Raw genomic sequence first — 20,542 nt, 5'->3', positions numbered from 1 at the left:
GGACCCGGAGGTATTTTCCAAAGCTGTGGCTTTAACCACCATGGATTCTGGATTGGCGATTGTGATGAGAAGGGACTTCAAATTCCTGTTGCTATGGTTTCCTGAAATAGGCTCATCCCCTACAACACTCCCCCTTTTTCCTTTGTTCTTGATGGACTGCTGTGGACTAGGACAGGAAGAGGAGGGCTCCGGAACACATCCTGGGAACAGACTTGGGCCTCCAGGGCCTTGCTGTGTGGGGCTCATTTATGGCCGGCAGGGAAGATCTCCCAGATTAGGGTAAACGAGACACTGAATGGCCTGGACTCCAAAAGTTTCATTGTGACCGCAGGGGCTGGGAGGTTTCCTGCTCCCTGGTTTATGCTCCCCTTACTTCTGCTCAGGTTCTTCCTGGAGCCAATAGGGCTAATACTGGTAGGGGTTGGCCCCAGCTCCCAAAGGAAAGGAGACAAAGCTTACATGTGGTTTCTGCCCAGCCCATACAATCAGAGCTGGGGAGACTTTATTCCTTTCAGGGGAAAAGTGACAACAGGAATGAGGAGTGTAAAAGTGAAAGTGTGGGGTGATACTGATATGAGAACAGGAAGAACAAAGTCAGTACATCACGCAGCCAAACACAGAGCTGAAGGGAGGGGGTGGCCCATCATCACCAGGCCCCGCGGGCCAAGCACGCCCAGGTTTCTTCTCTCTTGCCAGACTTGAAGAAAGAGGGGAACTTGGGACTCCGGAGCACCAAGAGGGGGTGAGTGGGTCAACACTGATGAACACAGCTAGCACCACAGCAGCCCTACCTGGCCTGGGAAGCTGGTGGAGGCGATGGGACCTGGCAGACTCTCCCCCTCCCCCCACACTCCTCCAGAAGACTGTTTCCTGCTCTTCACACCATCCACACATTGGTGCCGCATGCACATCCCTGCGCTCCGAGGCCAGGGCACAGTGTGGAAGGTGGGCCTGCGGATGTTGCTGCAGCTAAGCCAGAAAACACTCCAGGCAGGAAAACCAGGCACACACATGCACACATGCCTCTGGGATTCTACCTGCCGGAATTAGGCCAACTCCCAGGGAAGTCAACTCTGAGCTGGAAGAGGAGGGTCATGACATGACAGAAAGGCCTGGAATTAGACGTGATCAGCTTCTTGGCTCTTTCTGCCCCTTGCAACCCCAGCCCCAGGCTTTACCATTGCATCCCAAGGCCAGTGGGCTGCTCTTTCCCCACTTGGCCATGCCTGAGTAAGGACAGGGGCCGCTGGCATGATGGGTGGGGGGAGTGTGAGAATGTGGCAAGGCCATGGAGGGAGAGGCCTGGCAGTTAGGTGGATAGGAAGGTGCTCTAAACCCAGCTTCCCAGTGTCCTGTCCCGCACGGAGCACAAGGAGCCAAGCTTTGGGGAGACCCAGCAGTCACCCCCTGCTCCAGCACACCTTACCAAGCGCTTTCTCTGACCTTACTTTGTCCCCTCCTCAGCCAGCAGCCCCATCCCTGGGGGCGGAGGAGCTGGAAGGCAGTCCTGAGTCAGGGAGCTGAGTCCCATCAGCCAGGCCCCTGTCCCTCACTGGAAGTGAGATGGGGTGATACCATGGATGGTGACTAAGGCCCCAAAGCCCCTGCCTCTCTGCCTGCACTGAAGCCTCGCAGCCAGGCCTGCCCCACAGAGCAGAGCCTCTGTAAACACACCCAGGAGGGGAGGAGGGGTTGCTACATATGAGAAACAGTTTAAAATAAATTAAAAAGCACCGCTATGTCCCGTGGTGGACGCCACAGACCCGAGGTCTCACCTCAGGAAGGGTGAGTGCCAGGGGACTCCCAGCTGGGGACCAGCACCCTCCCTCGCAGACAGCAGGGAGTAGGGCTTCGTTCTGCTCCCTCCTCCCCAGGGCTCCGGTCCCAGGGAAGGAGCCTATGGGTCACAGCGTCCTTCTAGGGCACCAGAACCAGGAGCAGCTCCCAACATATCTCCCTGACTCCAGCTCCCAGCTCCCTCACATCTCTTCCCCTCAAAGTCTGTCATTCCCCGGAAGTTCCCCAGAGGCTTCTGGGGCCACAAGGGACCTTGTTTCAGCCTCTTGCTTTCCATGCTGAGCTATCATGAAAACATGGAGACCACCACCCTCACTCCCTGAAAGCTGAGATGGGACAGTGGGCCAGGGGTCCCCATGCCCCTCTGATTGGCACGCAGGGATGAAGTCAGTACCTCCCCAGGGCCACTGACCCTGAGCAGCTCCCAACATATCTCCCTGACTCCAGCTCCCAGCTCCCTCACATCTCTTCCCCTCAGAGTCTGTCATTCCCCGGAAGTTCCCCAGAGGCTTCTGGGGCCACAAGGGACCTTGTTTCAGCCTCGTGCTTTCCATGCTGAGCTATCATGAAAACATGGAGACCACCACCCTCACTCCCTGAAAGCTGAGATGGGACGGTGGGCCAGGGGTCCCCATGCCCCTCTGATTGGCACGCAGGGATGAAGTCAGTACCTCCCCAGGGCCACTGACCCCATGAGGAGCCCAGAGAGGCAAGAGACTGACCAGCTGGCCTCCCAGGGTGCCTTTGGCTGGGCCCGACTGGGCCTGGCTCTGGGCCAAGAGCTGCTGGTTTGAAGAGCTGCGAGCCTCTGGTGCCTTCCCTGACGGGCACCCTCATCAGCAAAAGCAACTCCCTCCCTTCCTCTTTACTTCCAGGCATCACCCAGCTCCCTGGCAGGCTGAGAGCTGCACTATTTCTATTCCATTCCACCCTCTCTGGTGACCCAGCAACTGCAGAGGGTCTCTGGCTGGTCTCTGGTCTGCAGGGAGAGTGATGAGGATGACCAGCAGGCAGTGCCCACGCTGGGAAGAGCTTCAGCAGCATTTGTCCTCCTCCCCAGCCACAAGGATCCACCCCAGCTCCGCCCCGCTTGGGGAAACTTAGAACTTTCATATTTCCCACTTCAAAGCATCTCAGTAGACTTCCCAGCACAAGCTCTCTCTACTCCAGAGATTGCAAACTGGCATTCTCTTTCATCTGTACCGGGGTTTTAAATTTTTTGAACTGACTGCCAACATTTAAAAATCAGTTTTCACATAACAATTCAGAGTTCTGGCCTCTGAAAAGTCATTCTGGCAACACAAAGCTTGCTTCCTCTATTAGAACAGCTAAGCAGCAGTGGCCCCTTTAGTAGGGAATGCCCTCTTCAGTTTGCCATAGTCCCCGCCCAGCCCTGTAGCCTTCTTTTAATCACCTGCTGGCCCCGTAAGCATTTGAGTTTACAGCCCTTCTGAGCCTCCCTTATCCAGGCCGCAGCTCCTCTAAAGCCTTCTGACATCTGCCTTTGGCAGACTGTAGCCTCAATATAAAAGTAATCTTAATTGTCACCTCACCCAACTACCCTTCCATGACCTGAATCCCCTCTACACCTTTCTGACAAGAAGCCATCTAGTCTTTGCAACAGGGGACTCACTACTCTCCAAGTCAGCCTGATCCAAAACTCTCCCCCACAACCCTTTCTCACATACACCCCCCAGTTCTCTGGCTCTGTCCCTCCTCAGTGGCTACACTGCACCAATGCCCCGCACCTCCTTGTTTCTTGACCTCCAGAATCTTCCCCCAGCCCTGCCAACTTCTCTCCACACCCCCTCATTTCTCCACCAGATATCTCATGCCTGACAGGCTGTGGCTGGGCCCAGCTGCTTAGGTTCTTCCTTGCCAGGGCCCTAATGAATTGCCACAAGTGACAGGCCTGACCATCACTGCAACCCCAAGCTTAAAGAGACTGTTAAAGGAGGAGAGATGGGCCTGGGGCACAAGCATCCTGGTCTGCTTGATTTCCCCAGCAAGGACTGAGGTATTAGAAAGCGGGGAACAGCAGAGCCCACTCCTGGCACTGCTAGGAAATGACCCAGGCCTGAGTGTCCCACCACATCACTCCATGCCCATCATGGTTCCCAGACCAGCTCCAAGATCTGCTCCGTCCCCACAGTTGTGCTGACCCCAGTGCAACTCTGGGCCCTCTGCACAGCCTAGCCCCTCCGCAGGGACCCTCTGGGCTACAGCAACAGGCAGGGCTGGCACTGAGCAAGTAGACTCGGTTAAGGGCTTGGGAACTCTTCACCCAATGGTCCTTTCCTGGGCTCTCCTGTAGCCCATTCCCAGCCTGGGGCTCTGCCAGCAGGTAGGCTCAGCTCACATAGCCTGAGGGCTCTCCTGGGCCACGGGCTCTCTGTCTTGGGGCAGATGTGGCCTATGCTAAGCTCCTGCTTTATGGGCTACAAAGACCTTTCTCAGGATGACTCCTACCCTGCTTCCCTTTCCCTGGGTCAAGATTCTGCCAAGGCAGACAACTAGAAAAATACCTTCACCCCCCACCCCACCCTCCTGCCACAGGCCTGGTGGGGCTGGGAAATTTCCCATAGATAGCATGCACCCAACTCCCAGACAGATGCTGGGGCAGGGGCACCAGCAAAACCAGCAAATCCTCCTCATCCAGCCTCGTGGCACTTAGACCTCCCAAGCACTGGCCTTCTAGCCATCAGCAGATCATTTGTTTTAAGTTTTCTCCAAATACTTTAAACTGCAGTTGTAGAGTTAAAAACTCCAAATAAAATACTAACTGCCTCTTGGCCCCAAGTTAGGGGGCTTGGCTCAGTGGGACGGGGAGCAGCTTGGGAAGCTGAGTTGCAAAACACTCTTCCTGTAGCCCCTTGCCCGCCCCTTCACCAGCCCCTCCTTGCCCATGAGCAAGGCTGGTTCCAGCAGGTGGGTCTGGGCCCCCAGAGGCAGGGGAGGCCTAGGGTGTTGGCTCCCGCCTCACACCCGGATCTGGTACCCGTTGAGGTCTGGCATGGCTTTGGGCTCGGAAGGCTTCTTCTCACCCGAGGGCCTGCAGGGAGGAACAGAGCAGAGCAGGGGGAGAGTAAGCTGGAGCGGGAGGGAGCAAGCTGTAGCTGCCCCTGCGGGCTCCCCCTCCAACCTTCCAGGGGCCCTCCAGCAAGTAGCAGAGCACATGAGGAAGGGAGTGTCTGGAAGCCCTGGCCTGCCTGTCCTCTCCTGAGTGTGGTCCCTGGCTCTCTCCTGCAGGCTCTTGCTCTTCGCTGCAGGTTGGCTGACTGGGCCACAGTTGAGGGTAACAGCTTCAAGTACAAACCTCTCCAAGGGAAATCTGTCCTCTATAAAAGCCTCCTAGATCAAAGGCAGTGAGGATGAATATTTTGGTGCCAGAGGCCTGCTTGGTACCCTTAATTCATACCAGAGAGGTGGCTCCACAATGACAATTATATTTAAAGCAAGGGCCAGACTGATATGTAGGAGATGAAATCATAGGACAAGGCCTGGTATTTTAATGGTATGTTTTTGCCATCTAGATACAGACGAAAACCACAGACCATCTGGGGGAAAGTTATGTTCAAAACCATCTATCTACCCAGGCTACATACAGCCACCACTTAATGTTCAGCCCCCTCCCCCACTTCCCCGCCAGGGACATTCCTGGGAGAACACACTGCCTCTCAGGCCCCACCTCTTCTGTTATGTTCAAAACCATCTATCTACCCAGGCTACATACAGCCACCACTTAATGTTCAGCCCCTCCCCCACTTCCCCGCCAGGGACATTCCTGGGAGAACACACTGCCTCTCAGGCCCCACCTCTTCCCTTGGCTTCCCACATCACCCTTTCTGCCACAAGCTGGGCCTTCTGTATGGACCTGCTGGCCCAGCACCAGGGCTCCATACAGAGGAACCAGTGGGCCTGCTGAGGGCTGTTTTGTCCGGAAATGGGACTGTCTTGCTGTGGGACATGTCAACACATAAACCCACTGGTCCAAACCACCTCCCTTGGGTGGGAACAAAAAAAGAGGGAAGGGGAGAGAGAGGAGAAGAGAGGGGTGAAAAGAGAGAGGGACCCAGAAGATGAGAGGAGAGGAAAAAAGCTTCTTTGGGCCCACCCAGGGTTATCCCATCTCTCACCGTCTTTCGCTGCGGCTGTTCCTGCGGTGGGGGCTGGACTGGCCCCGCTGCGGGGAGGAAACATCCTTCTTCCGGTCCTTGGTGGGAGAGGGAGGGCCTGTCCCTTTGCCAATCTAGGTGGGGAGAAAGAAACAAGAGCATCGTTCCAGGCTGCCCCAGAGCCCAACCGTCCTGCCAGAAGCTGCCTGAGCAGGGCCCGGGAAGCCTCAAACTTTCCAAAGGGTCTTTCCAAACCTACTTCCCATGCACTAAAGCTGCCAAGGCAGGAGTACCTCAGCAGGGCTGCCCAATCCCCACTGGGTCTGAAGGTAGCACAGAAATGGGGGGAAGTCACTGAGTTGTCATAATATTGTAAAAAGCTCTCAAAGAAAAGGCCCCTTAACCCACACCAGGTAAACATGCGAGTTCAGGAAGTGGCCTGCCCATGTCTTAGCTTTGAGCTGGGATCCAACCAACCCCAAGAGTGACACTGGTTATCTTGAGCCAATCAGAAGTCAGACTGGCAGCTCTGTCTCTGATTCAAAGAAAAATGAGAAAAACATATGAATTGTCCTTTATGCAGCACGGTCAGCTTGACTTGAGTTTTCAAAACATGGAATGTACCGTGGGGTGCCAGAGAGGGGCAAATAACCTGGGGAGTCCTTAGCCCTGAGTAGGTTGGGAATCACAGGTAACTACTGGCTCCAACTGTAGATACAATCTGCTGTCTCGAAGACAATAATACTCCAAGCAGCAAGAGCCAGGGTGCTGGGTGGGTGACCCATGATTAGACAAGGAGGATCAGCTCCGGAGCAGAAGAGAGTAGCCGCTCTCTAATGCAGGATTGACTGCAGCCTGCTCCTGTCCTGAGGGAAGGCACCATCATCTGCAAGGTCTTGGCCTAGGGCAGCCCTAGCTATTGCAAACCTCTACCAGGACACCCTCAAGGCACCAGCGACAAGCCTGGATTCCCCATCAGGAGGCTGTGCTCCAGTCCCACGTGCTCTGAGGGAAGGCACCATCATCTGCAAGGTCTTGGCCTAGGGCAGCCCTAGCTATTGCAAACCCCTACCAGGACACCCTCAAGGCACCAGCGACAAGCCCGGATTCCCCATCAGGAGGCTGTGCTCCAGTCCCACGTGCCTCTCACTGTCTATAAGCAAGTCTCAGGGCTTCCTACCCTGAAAATGGAGCCACCACCTACTGTTCGCTGGCCTCCTGGGGCTGTCAGGAGAAGCAGTGGACAGGCAAGTGCCCAGGTTGGAGGCTGAAGTGGGGGTGTCAGGCTGCCTGGAGGGGCAGAGGCACCATGCAGCAATGACTGAGTGATGGGGAGGGGATGAACACCCCCCAGTCTAGGGGGACCCAGGCAGAGGCCAAAATTCTGCCTGCTGGAAGGCTCTGGGGCCAGTTCCTAAACAGATCAGCCCAACTGTTCTGGGTACAACACCCTCACCCCAGCTCCCAAAGACTCCTGTTCATCTAAGAGGGAGAAAAAACCACCATCCTTACTGTCTTACCCAGGGCTCACTCTTCTGACATTCTCCTAGTCCTTTATTGGCTGCAGGGGACTGGGGGAAGGGGTGGCTCAAGAGTTGGGATACATACACTGGGGGATGGGGAAGCTGCTCAACCCCCCACCCCACCTTCCCTCCAGATAGATAGGCCACGATTTCCCACCAAGGGATGCTTCCTACTAAAGTTCCCCCACCTGGAGTACCGCACCCCTGTCCTTCTTCACGTGTCCAAGACCTACCACTACCCAAACCCAGCTCACCCGATTCCTCCTTCGGGAGCCTTCCCCGGCCTGCCCACCTAAGGGGCCTACGACAATCCCACCACCGAGCAGAAGCTTCACACCTGTCCTCTCCCTTAGTCCCCACGCCATCTCTGCTGGGGCTGGGGGCACAGGGTGAGGGCGTGGAGGAGTGACCCCCCCCAGGAAGCAGCGCCCCTCCCCTGTCCCGCCCCTGACCTTGAGCCGCATGTCGCGCGCGTGCCGCTCCAGCTCCTTGCGGAGGTCGTCGCGGCCCAGCCTCTCGACGTCCAGGACGGAGTGCTTCCACTCGATCTGCTCCACGCTGTGCGGGTCGTGCGACACGCACTGGCCCAGCTTCACCTTCTTGAGCTGGTGCCAGCAGCGGCCGTAGGCGGCCTCGAAGTCCAGCACGAGGTCGCTGAGCGTGCGGAAGGCGGGCGGCTTGTACATCAGGTCCTCGCGCCGGCTCATGCCCAGCGCGCCGTAGCGGCCGCCCAAGTTCACCCCCAGCACGATGTGGCGGAAGTAGTTCCCTGAGAAGTAGGTCTTGAAGCTGATGGGGAAGCGCTCCAGGGTGGGCATGCTGTTGGTGAGGTAACTGGCCGGTCCCAGAGCTAAGGAAAGAGCCCCGAGAGGCGCAGGGGCCGGCGGCACACGGGACCGGGGCTGCGACGGCCCCCACCCCTGGGAGATGCTGTGCCCAGGGGCCCCAGACGTGGCCCCCGAGTGCAGACACCACGCGTGCTCGTCCCCGTCCTTCTGTCATCTAGCATCCAGCCCGGTACACAGCAGGTGCTCAGCACAGTGACCCTTTATAGGAACGGGGCTCTCGGTGATCAGTGGTCGCTGCCCCGAGGTCGAGCAGGGCTCACAAAACACTAAGACCTGACGCCGCTACTGCGGCCGAGGGAGGGATGACAGGCGCCTGCCTCCTCCTGTCTCCCGCCGCCCCTGCCAGTCACGGGGCTGGGCACTTCCCCTCAGCTACGTTCTTGGACACGTTCTCTCATTCACACAGCTCCTCACAGATGCAGACCGTCCTGCTCAGTCTCTCCTCTCACCACCGCCCCCCAAACACAAATACTAACCATTGCCCTTCAACTAAACCCAGCCCATGCCAGGCCCTGGGAGGCCAGCACTGTGCCCACCCCAGCCCACACCATACCACCGGCCCGGCTACCCGGAGCACGCTGCACTGGCCCCACTGCCACCTGGCCGGCTCCTTTGCAGGCCTTCAGCGTGGCGGGCATGGCCCACTTCCCTTTCTACAGCAGGGCTGCTCCGTGGCTTGTTCCTCCGCGGCACTCACCACCACAGGCGCAGTCTGTACTTGCTTGCTTGTCTCCCCAGCTAGAATGTAAACTTCCTGAGGAGAAAGACCTTGTCCGTCATGTTCTCCACTGTTTCCCCAGGGCCCAGCACAGAGCCAGGCACATAACAGTTACTCAGTAAAACTCATCTTGGATAAATGGGTACAAGGAGATGAATGGATAAAAGCATGGAGCAGATACCACCTACAGAGGCTGCACTAAGTGTCTTACATGCACGCACCCACTCAGTTGTCCTAACAACTCTGTGACAGCACTACCATTATCCCCTTTTGCAAAGGACGACTCTGAGGCTCAGAGATGTTAAGGAACCTGCTCAAGGGTCACATGGTGAGTAAGCCGTAGAGCCAGGATTCAAGTCCAGGTCGGCCTGACCCAAAGCCTGTATTCTCAGATACTACCGTATTCCTCCCAGTGCTAAACTCATTCCAACAACAGTTACTGAGCCTGATTCCTTGAGGGTGACCAAGGAATCAGGGATAGAGATGGGTAATGCAGCCCTGCCCTGCAGAGGTTCAGAGTGCAGTGGGGATGAGACACAGGCAGAAACTCAGTATAGCGCCCAACATATGTGCAGTGACTGCGGGAGCTGTGGGGACACAGGAGAGGGATCCCTCACCCAGATGGGGGCTGCTCCTGCTTTCTTCCTGCCCACAAGCCACCAGTCAACCCCTGAAATGCCTCGGGTGTGTGTTCGGGGGAGAAGGGAGCTGTCTCCCTTCTACGATGTCATCAGGAGCCTCCACTTTGATGTGTGGCCCCTGAAGGAGAGTGAATGTGGGGTCATGAGGAGGTACGGAACTGGCCTAATGCTCATCCTAACAAAGGACACTACAAGCAGGGCAATGCAGCTCGGGCTCGTGTAAATGGGCCTGTCCTGTCAGCATGTGACTGTCCCAGTGGTGGAGTTAGCTCTCAGGACCTCTGGGGAGGAGGGCACCCGCAGCCTCTCTGTGTGAACTTAAGGCACGTATGTCTATGTGAGGGGTGGGGGAGCGACCCTCGGATCACGGCCCTCCTCCTCTTGGGGCCTGTCCCAGGGAACAGATTCCTCCTTGTCCCATGAGGTAGCCTCACCTTGCCCTCCTGACCCTCACCATCTGGGCTCCTCTGCAGCACTGAGCCATGCGGGCCACCCATTCCTGGGGTGACAGACAAATGCTTAAACTGGCAGGGAACATGGGGGAGTGGGAAGAGATGAAACAAGACTGGCCTTCAATTGGCAAAGCTGAGGAATAGGTGCACTGGGAGTTCATAAGATTGTCCTGTCTACGTCTGAACAAGTTTAACAATTTTTTTAAATAAGATGACTTTTTTTAAAAAAAGTAGGGTTCTGGTGCTGACCACTCGGGATAGAGAACCAGCCACGAGCACCTGCCTCGCCTCCCCCTCGCTTGCATGGGGGCACTGGGCAGGGCAGCCTCTCCTGGGGCCTGTCTGGCTACCTCCTGCTACCCTAGTGACCCGGCTATAGGCTCCACTTCTGCCCTTTGGCAGGATGACTGAGAAACCCCATTTGTGTTTTTTTGAGGCAGCTCTGCTTCAAAGATCCCATCCATCATCTCCATAAATCACCATGTCCTAGAAACGCCAACACTTGGGCATCCCAACAGCTTCTCCCAGAAGGCCTGGCTCTTGCAAATGACACAACAGCCTTTGTGAGGCAATGTGCCCGGATTCAGGGTTCAGAGAATAGGGTCACTGTGTCCACATGACTCAGTAAAGAGCCACCCAGCAAGCCCAGGAAGGCAGCAACTGGGTTGTGGGCCTCCCCAGGCTCCTTGACCTTTGGGGGCTCCTCCACCTCCAGGCAATGACTGCATAGAAGAGGGCTGGGAGAGCCCTGGACCTCACACAGCCCTCCCCTTTCACAGCAGGAAGCTGAGGCCCATAGGGGCCCCTCCCAGGCCTCCCAAGGGGAGGAAGGATACATTCCCAGGATCACGGCTTCCAGGCATTTGATTGGCAGAGCCTCTTTGGTCATTTCCTTGGCCAGGTCCATCAGCCTGTAGGAAAGAGAGACGAGGCTGAGATCAGCACCTCCAGTCCCTTCCGGTGGGGAAAGTCAGGAGGGGGCAGGGCTCCTCCCCCCACCCCTCCCCTTCCCCTGCAAACTGCCCTCTCAGGCACAGCACCTCCCCGCCCCCACACCCCCACTTGGAGCCTGCATGGCTGGGGAAAGAGGCAGCCGCTGGTGATAAGGAAGGAGGCCCACTCTCCCTCCCCTCTCTCCTCTCACTTCCTACTCCCTCACCAAGCTCCTGCTCCAGTAACCTCTGGGGGAGGGCAGCAGGAACCCGGGCAGGACCTGGACAGCCAGTGGTGGGAGGAGGTGGGGACCTTGGTTTTGATCTCTTCTAGAGCACAGCATTGATCTCTTTCTGACACCCCTGAACATGGCTTCTTTGAAGAGCTTGCAAATTGACTGCAATTGCTCCCCCATAGTGGGGTCTGGATGTGCGATCTCAGGCCAAGAGCCACCTGGTGAACCCCAATGTGCTCCTGAACTTGGAATTAAGGTCATTTTAAGACAGCCTATCCCTGAGTCCTGGTTCCTCCCTCCTCCCCAGTGCTGCCCCAGGGCCTGGGGTTTCAGCTTGGCCACTGACTTTTTGTCCAGGAGGGTGTCTAGACTCCTCCACCCCAAATGAGGCTTGAGCGGCCCCCAACACACAGCAGCCACAGTACAAGAGCAAAGCACTAAGGTTAGGGAGGCTGTATTACACCCAGGGACTTGGAAAGGAAGTAATTAGGTAATTTTGCTAATAAACCATTTAAAGTATTTTTCACAAGAAAGCAAACATAGATTATGTGTGTAGCAAGATGTAAAGTTCACATTAATTTTTAAAAGCTTGTGGGCATCTTTGGGCTGACACCCCCCATCACCCCCACCCTCACCCCACCCCCATTAATTACTCTCCTCTGCCCTCTGGGCTTCACTGGCAGAAACTTTCTTAAGCAAACGTATCCAGCCAGGGGTGTACACACTGAGTGGTGGGATGGGAAGTGAAAGATACAACATTCTGGTGGAGTCCTTCCTGTTGCTCAGACACTGGACCTTCTACAAATGACCAGCAGAGTCCAGTAAGGCAAATGGGGTGACCACGCAGGTGCCCTGCAATGGGGAGTGCACAGGCAGGGAACAGACAGATGGGTGAAGGGCTCACTTCCGCCAGGCCCACCTTTCATTAAAAAATAAAAAAAATAAAATCTGAGGCTCATCTACAGACAGTCTACCTGGGACCACCCTCTATCTCCATCAGGTCAGGCTGGGGGTCTGGGTGACTGCCCGCTACCATACCAGCTCAGCATGAGCGTCGGGGTTTTCTTTCCATAAAGGTAGCCCTGGCTGTTCATCTTAGCCAGGTTTCCCTCCTTATGACATTCTTAGGATCCCAGGGTGGTATCTGTCCCTGATGGCTGGCTTCCATCGGGAGAGTCCCTGCCTGCTCGAAGCTTCCACTCAAAGGCACACCACAGAGGATCCGACCCAGCCTTCAGACAGAGGAATGGGGCCTTCCCATACTTACCCTGTCAGAGGTCTGCTCTTCTTAATTTCAAAGAACTGTGTCCCTGTGTGATTGTACCTGTGGGCACCAGTTAAGGGCTTCCTGGCTTGGTCTGAAACAGGTTGTCCCTCTCCTCCCAACCATCCCCCAGGCCCCAGGGGCCCAGCACTCCCAGTGTTGCAGGCTGGGGAAGGACCGCACCAAGTGCGTCCCAGGTGGCACCTGGGAGGATGCTCAAGTCTCCTGCAGGGGAGAGGCTTCTCCTCCACATGCCCTTCTCTGTCTTTCTCCTTCGCCCTCCTTGGCTTTCACCCTCGTTCTCCCTGGCCTCCCTTCCTAGGACGGGAGACATGGGGCAGGCAGCCAGTTCGGCCAGGGCTGGGGAAGAAGCTGCAGCTGGGTGGGGACAGCTCTCTGTAGCCCTTCATTTTCCAACCAGCTGAGAAGCAACATGAACTGCGAGGAGAAGGCTGGGGGAGGGGGTCCAGCTCAGCCTCTAATTGCGGGGTGCTCCTGAGCCAACCACCTGCCCTCACTGGCCCACATTTTCCCCATTGCAAGGGGAGGGGCTGGACCCGATTTTCAGCTATCAGCCAGGGCTTTCCCTACTCAGGACCCTTGTCTAGTTTTCCCACCTCTGACCTCATCTGCAGCCAGGAGGGCTGGGGGAAAGCCTGAGCCAACCACCTGCCCTCACTGGCCCACATTTTCCCCATTGCAAGGGGAGGGGCTGGAACCGATTTTCAGCTATCAGCCAGGGCTTTCCCTACTCAGGACCCTTGTCTAGTTTTCCCACCTCTGACCTCATCTGCAGCCAGGAGGGCTGGGGGAAAACCATTGCAAGGGGAGGGGCTGGACCCGATTTTCAGCTATCAGCCAGGGCTTTCCCTACTCAGGACCCTTGTCTAGTTTTCCCACCTCTGACCTCATCTGCAGCCAGGAGGGCTGGGGGAAAAGACCAGGACACACACAGCTCTGGGACAGGGTGCAAGGGCTGCAGAGGCTGCAGGGGGCCAGAGCATGGACACAGGCAAACCTGGATTCATGAGAGCCCAGCTCTTTCCATGCTAGGCAGCTGACCTGCCAGGGAAGGAAAGCCAAAGAACTGGGAGAAAATTCCAAGATGAGGAACTTATCTCCTTGAGCATAAAATACTGTTCATCCTCCCTTCTCCCCCAATCCTCCTTTAAAACCAGTTTTTCACCAGCCCCAAGGGAGCTTCCTCTCTCTTCCTCTGCAGGTTTGGATGGATGATAGAGGTGATCCAGACTTGGTCAACCCACCAGTGAGTCACTCAGGAGACATTTCTCCCTCTTTACCCCATCACACAGTAGCAGGAGGAAGCAGGTAGCAAAGAGGCTGGAGTGGGTCCAGCACACAGCAGACACCCAGAGGGGACAAGGTTCCAGGGAGCACAGAGATGCCATGTGAATGGCACCCCTGGAGTTGTGGGATAAGGAAGCTCTGCTGACTCTCCAGCCTTGTCTGGAAACAAGCCCCACTTGGCCCTTGGGCACATAACACCAGCCAGAAGGTGGCCGTGACCCTGGACCAGAGAGGATACTGCAGCTCCCTGATGTAGCGCTGCACGGCTTCCAGGCGCTCAGGGACAGGCGTAGACGGCTGGAATGTAGGCACACTTGGTATGGGAATCTGGGGACAGAGAAAGAGCTTGGGTCACAAGAGAAGGTTCACCCCGGAGTTTCCAGCACACCAGACACCCAGGATTTGCCCCCAGAGGAGCCACACCCTGAGAAGGGACAACCTGCGTTCCAGCTGCTCCTACCAGGGCCCCATCCCAGCCGTTCCTTCCCTCCTGGCACTTGATGACTTTCCAAATTTGGAGTTTATGTTGATGTTCCAATTTTATGCTTCTTTAATACTTTTAGAAAAACAGGTTGATTCATCTACTGTTTTTAATTTTAAATATTCATCAACTTCAAGGCTTAACAAGACTGGCAATGTTGGGGTTAAGTTCATTTGGGTTTGGGGTCCAGTCTGGTTCAAGTGCTAGATCAAAACTGGTTTACCCAGTGTTCATCCTCTCCTGGAAGGGATGAACGTGTCCTCAGCAGGGGGTGTCACCCACCCCAGTATCATGGCCACATTTATAAGGCCTTCCAGAGCACCAACCTGAACTGTCTGGGGAGTAAGTCAGCGAGAGCAGGCCAGAGGGACATATTTTGGAACAGCTGTTGCTGTGGCCCTACTTGCTGGGGCCTAGCCGTTTAGGAGGAGTTTCATAGAAACAATGGGGCCCTGGGTTCTCCTTCAACACCTCCCTTTCCCCCCAGCTCCTTGCCTAAGCAGGACAGGTAACCGGACAACCAGACAATCCTACTCACCAGAATGGCAGGTGCTTCCTGATGCCTGGGAACCAACAGGCTGTGTGCTGACCGGAGTCAGGTCAGGACAGCAGACCCAAGGCTGTCCCTTGGCCACCAGGCATTCTCCAGGAAAGAGGCCACAGCACAGATGTGGGTGCCTCTCCTGCCAGGGGAGCCCAAATCCTGACGCTCAGGAGGCTAAGTAATGTGTCAGCTAGGGTCCTCTGGGGTCTCAGAACAGACTTCCAAGGAAAGGCCCACCCCTCTGGGCACAGCCAGCTGTGAGGTGATCTCAGGCTCCTCACACAGAAAGGCTCCACCCTCTGCCCTCCTAGGCCTCCACCTGGCCCTCCAAGGCCACACAGAGCCCACCCACCTGGCTGGGGCTGCTGAGTCCCAGCCTGTATGTCAGGAGTATGTGTGAAGGGAAGGGGGTAGGGCGGGGTGGGGGGGGAAGGACCCAGTTCTCTTCCTCCTTTCCCTGGGAGGCTCTCCCAGTGGTGGGGACACCGAGCCCAGAGGGCACTGCCTTTTAATTCATGTGGCTGCAGTGGCTGGGGCTCTGACAGGGACGGAAATGACATACCAGTTATTTCTGTACATTCGTGTCTGGGGTGCTGCTGAGGGCAGGGGGACATCTAACAGACACCTACTCTCTTCACAGGATGGAGAGGCAAGAGGAAGAGGCCTCCGGTCTGGCGACAGCTTTGCATGAACTTCCTCTCTCCCCCTCCCTCACTGGTCCTCTCCTTCCCATCTGGGCTGTCCCTAGCAACCACACTGGCTCCATCTGGAGGAAGCTATTTCCTCTTTCACATCATTCTTCCTCCCCAAACTGGTGCCACCACTGACAGTCACCAACAGGATAAAAGCCCAGGGGAGAGGGGCTCCCCCTCTTCCTGCCTTACCACTCTACGCCAAATGGGCTCCAGAACTCTCTGAGGGCCTGGCCTGGCCTCCCGGTATCAAGGATATGGGGGTGGGGAGATGGGAGAGGAATTAGAGGAATTACTTAGCAACTTCCTTAGCAACTTCCTATGCAGGTCCAGCCAGTCACCTGACCTCCTCAGGTATCGGTATCAAGGATATGGGGGTGGGGAGATGGGAGAGGAATTAGAGGAATTACTTAGCAACTTTCTTAGCAACTTCCTATGCAGGTCCAGCCAGTCACCTGACCTCCTCAGGTATAGTCCCTGCAGGCAAGTGGGGCAGGCAGATCATCCCCAGTTGTTAAGTGGCCCGAGGAGCTTTAGGTAAGGACTGTATGTGCAACCTCTCAGGAAGAGCTCCAAACAGGAAGGGAGCTGAGCCCAAGAACCATTCGCCTGAACATACCCAGAGCTGGTCAGGCACACAAAAACATCAGCACCTGCCATCCAGACAAAGGACCCAGGATCCAGCTGCTCTGTGAGAAGGAAAAGAGTCAAAAAAAGACCTAGGATTCATAAGCAGGGCCTTAGAGGCCACCATCAACAAGGCTAGGCTGGAAGGAGCTGTCGGGACAGCTTCCTGACTCGTGCTACCCCCTGCAGACAGCGCCTACACCTGTTTTCTGAGTGCTTAGCACAAGCACAGACACATTCACTCACACACAAACAAGAAAGATGCTGTACGTCCACATGACCAGGCCCACGTTAGAACTGGTTGCCTGGGTTTGTCCCCAACCCCTACCTGGAACTGGAGCCAGGAATACTTCCACATTGTTGAGGGGAGGGCTTAAGTGGGGTACAGTGGGGATGGGTAATATCAGTCCCCCAGATCTCCTCAGGGACAGCTGCTCCTCTACTACCAAGGCTACCCTTGCTCCAGGAACTCCTACAGTCCCGAGTTCTGCTAAGACATTCTCACTGGTGAGGTCCATTTCTGTGTAGCTCAGTGAGGCTCGGGGAGGGGGGTAGAGCCCAGCAGGCAGGAAGCGCTATGGCCTAGAGATTAATAGAGTGACTCTAGAAATCCTGTCTCTGCCATTTATGGTCTGGTGATGTTAGTGAAGCTCTTTAACTTCTCTGTGCCTCAGATGCCTCATTTGTAAATAGAACTAACCTCATAGCATACATAAATGGTGCAGGCTGGGGCCTTAGAACAGGGTCTGGCACGTAGCAAAGGCTCAGTTCCTGCTCACTGCCATTGTTATTAGTGTGTGCCGAAGGTATCGGGCAGCACGTGCTGAACCCAGCAATGTCAATCTCATTCTGTAGGAGTGCAGTGGCCAGAGTCAAAGCTAGACCTTCAGCAGCTGCGTCTGGGGTATGTGGCCACTAAGCTTTTGAAGGTGGTGGCAGCTTGAAACCCCAAGAAGAGCTTCTTATCAAGGATCATAAATTGTTGCTAAATTTGGGACCCTTTGAAACTGCTGCCCTTTACCATATTGGCATCGTCCTTGTAAAGGCTGTTTCTACAAAGTGCTTATGGGGTGGTTTGCTGCAGACTCACTAAGAAGCTCCATTTACTGGATACCTATCAGACTCTCAACTAATGAAGCATCACATGCTATACATCAATTCCTCTCAACACCCGTCTGAAGTGGGCATGCTATTATCCCTATTTCACAGCTGAGGAAACTGACACTCAAGGCAGTTCCATACCTTCCTCATGTAAGTAGCTATGGGAGAGGTCGGACTTGTGCCTGGTGGATTTGACTCCAGCACTACTCTGCAGGGGTTCTGGACTCAATCACCTGCAAGTGGCTAATGGGGCAGGTGAGTGGTGGGGGCTGTGGCACACCGGGGGAGGGGAAACCACTCCTCAGCCCCAGCTGACAGCTGCCTGTGAGATTGTAGATCCTGTGTTCCCAGATCTTCTCATTTTCTGAAAAGATGCCAAAAATTTGGATCTTTGTCCAAGAAATCTCCCAGTTTTTAATTTTGGTTCAGGTGGTCTTTTAAAACATTGTGCAATCCCAACGAAACACTTCTTGGGCCCACCACAGTGTGACCTCTGCAGAGAATGCCTTTGTGCCAGCCTCAATGGCCTGGCCACTTGGGAGGGGGCGAGCCAGTGGCTGGCCATCAACCAGCGCTGCTTTCCCCAAGGCCTCCTGATTCCTCCACTCCTTCCAGACTCTGAGGGCTCCCTTCTACTTAGGGCCAAGCAGAAGAGGAACTCATGTAGATGCATGTGGTTTCTCTATCTGAGACACTTTTCCCATGGTTTGAGGAGGGGAAGTTTCAAATTTTCCCAGACTTCTCAAAAATTCTTTCCACCCTACCATACTGCTGTCAGTCACAACCCTTCCCTCTCCCCCATAATAATTTAATTTCTTCATTGATGTTTTCCCTCTACATGAGAATTGGAAATGACAAGATGACATTATAGACCAGTCGCTAATGAGCTAATTGATTTTTTGTTTTTTAGTCCCTAGGAGTGGTGACAGTTCTGCAGGGAACCATTCACACTCTCCTACGGCCTGACACAATCAATCCCACTTTAAGATGAGAAAACTGCAGCTCAAATAGGCCACAGGAGCTTGCCTAAGGTCAGGCTACCAATGTCCATCTCTTCGATGCAACTTTCTCTTCTAGAAATTCATCCCAAGGAAATAATCAGAGATAAATCTCAAATTTATGTTTCAGAATGCTTACCACCGTGTTCATTTTAAGAATAAAATATTGTTAACAATATCTAACCGTAGGGGCAGGAGCTTGCCTAAGGTCAGGCTACCAATGTCCATCTCTTCGATGCAACTTTCTCTTCTAGGAATTCATCCCAAGGAAATAATCAGAGATGAATCTCAAATTTATGTTTCAGAATGCTTACCACCGTGTTCATTTTAAGAATAAAATATTGTTAACAATATCTAACCGTAGCGAATTAGCTAAATAAATTATCAGGCAGTGCAGAGGACAATTACGCAGCCATTCAAAATCAATCTACATTATGTTTCCTCTGGAAACATTAGGCAGTTGCTCAGCCTTCAACCTCTAATTCTATTTTCTCAGAAGACATTTTCTGATGCCTCTACCAATAAACTTGGTAAAAAACAAAACAGGCCACTTGTCCCCAGGTCTAATCCACACTAACTGCCATTCTTTCCCACCTGAGCAGGCAGGACTAAGCACTGGGCTCTGACCTCTGTCCAAAGGGCTCTGCTCTGGGGATTTCAGGCCTCTGCGTTTGGAATAGTGCTTCCTTAGTCTTAACCATAATGTTTTTTGTTTGTTTGTTTTTAAATATTGGCCATGTATTTCCACATAGCACTGTACAGCACAGAGAGTCTCAAATACCCTTTCATTCAGCAAACACACATAAGTGCCTGTTCTGTAAAAGGCACATAGGAGGCCTTGGAAAAACAAAGATGAATGAGACAAGCCTCTGCCTTCGTGGGCGACAACCGAAGGATGGCGTGGTGGAGGAGTTCTAGCCAACACGGGAAATTATCTAACTTTACCCCTCACCATAGGACCTCTTCTAATTTCCCTGAATCTAGTGCCAAACAGAGCAGAGGAGCTGGAACCTGAAGATCTGGGGTTGAGTCCCAGCTCTGCCACTTACTGGCTGTGGGACTTTGAGTTCCTACTTGAGTTTTCGGCTTTCTCATCTGTTGGGAGAATGCAGTGTAACCCTCCCTCATAGAATGACCTTAACAGCAGTAGAGAGAAAGTTCTTCTGGACACGTATGACCTCTCTGTTTTCTGATCTTACGATGCCAGTGGTCCCCTACCCCATCGGAGGAGAGTGTGGCTTTGCTCTCTGAGCCCCACGGTCACTGACACCCTAGATATCCTGCTGCCCACCCCCCAGGCCTCACCTTAGGCAGGTCCGTGGCCCCACGGATCCTCTGCGCCACCTTCTCTCCATCCGGGTGGATCTTGGCCACGTGCTTCCACATCCTTTCCCAGGTGGCCTCGTCCACAGGCAGCCCACCCCGGTTGACAAAGAAGGGGACGCCTCCATCTCGCAGGTCCTCCTCCCCTTCCTCCTCTGGCTCGTCATCTCTCTGGGCTGAGGCTCCTTCGCTGTTCTCCAAACGTCTGACCCCAGAGGGGGCAGCAGCAGCAGTTGAGGCAGCACCGCTGCTGCCACCCGCGACCACCTTCTTCCCCCCTGGCATTCCTGAATCCTTGACGAGGTTGGGAGGAAGTATCAGGAGGCGGGAAAATAGGTGGCTCACAGGAGGCCTCCCACACACCAGCTGCAGCGATAACACATCGCCAAAGTGTGCAAGGCGCCTTTAAGAAACCAGGGCGTGGCCCATGTACAATAAAATAGTACTCAAAAAGAAAAAAATCAGTGCAACAACGTAAAGTGGAGGTCGAGGGGGCGGGTCGTCCAGGGTCAGCAGTAGATGCCTTACTCTGTTTGAAAAACGAGATAAAGAGAACACACCCCAACTCGACAGCCTTCACGAAGCACCCCCACTTGACAGCGAGAACAATGACGGGTAGCAGTCTGGGCTCGCGGAGAGGAGAAAGTCGGAGGGAAACTGAGGCCAGACAGCTCAGACCTGCGGTCGCATAAAGGAAGGGTCAAGGCACGGGTGTCCATGCCGACGGGGCGCCCCGGCTTGCAGTTTTAGGGAGCACGAATTCCTCCACAAAACCCTCGCACGCTCACACCTGCGCGCGCGCCCCGGGGACAGCGGGAACCGAGGCGACTCCGGGCTCGGAGCTCCTAGCCGGGACCCCCTGGCGGCTCGGGGGCCGATTTCTCCGACGCGACGTGACAAGTCTGGGCGCCGCGACTCGCAGCTGGCGGGGCGCGGGGAGGG

General features: G+C 55.0%; 1 protein-coding gene across 1 annotated transcript; it reads right to left on the bottom strand.

Moving 5' to 3' along the window:
• Positions 1 to 4,421: 4,421 nt before the first annotated feature.
• On the bottom strand, positions 4,422 to 20,455 carry LOC103581779 (vasohibin-1). Its single transcript, XM_008563532.1, has 7 exons — positions 19,583 to 20,455; positions 14,073 to 14,161; positions 12,530 to 12,586; positions 10,931 to 11,005; positions 7,888 to 8,269; positions 5,934 to 6,046; positions 4,422 to 4,849 (listed from the first exon to the last, which is right to left on the bottom strand). Exons 1-7 carry the CDS (start codon positions 19,883 to 19,885, stop codon positions 4,777 to 4,779), a joined length of 1,092 nt encoding a protein of 363 aa, XP_008561754.1. The 5' UTR covers positions 19,886 to 20,455; the 3' UTR covers positions 4,422 to 4,776.
• Positions 20,456 to 20,542: the final 87 nt, after the last annotated feature.

The sequence above is a fragment of the Galeopterus variegatus genome, unplaced genomic scaffold (genome assembly GCF_000696425.1).
Source record: "Galeopterus variegatus unplaced genomic scaffold, G_variegatus-3.0.2 Scaffold13916, whole genome shotgun sequence".
NCBI classification, from domain to species: domain Eukaryota; kingdom Metazoa; phylum Chordata; class Mammalia; order Dermoptera; family Cynocephalidae; genus Galeopterus; species Galeopterus variegatus.
The sequence above is the reverse complement of the archived record's forward strand: the minus strand, read 5'-3'. Positions and strand labels throughout refer to the sequence as shown.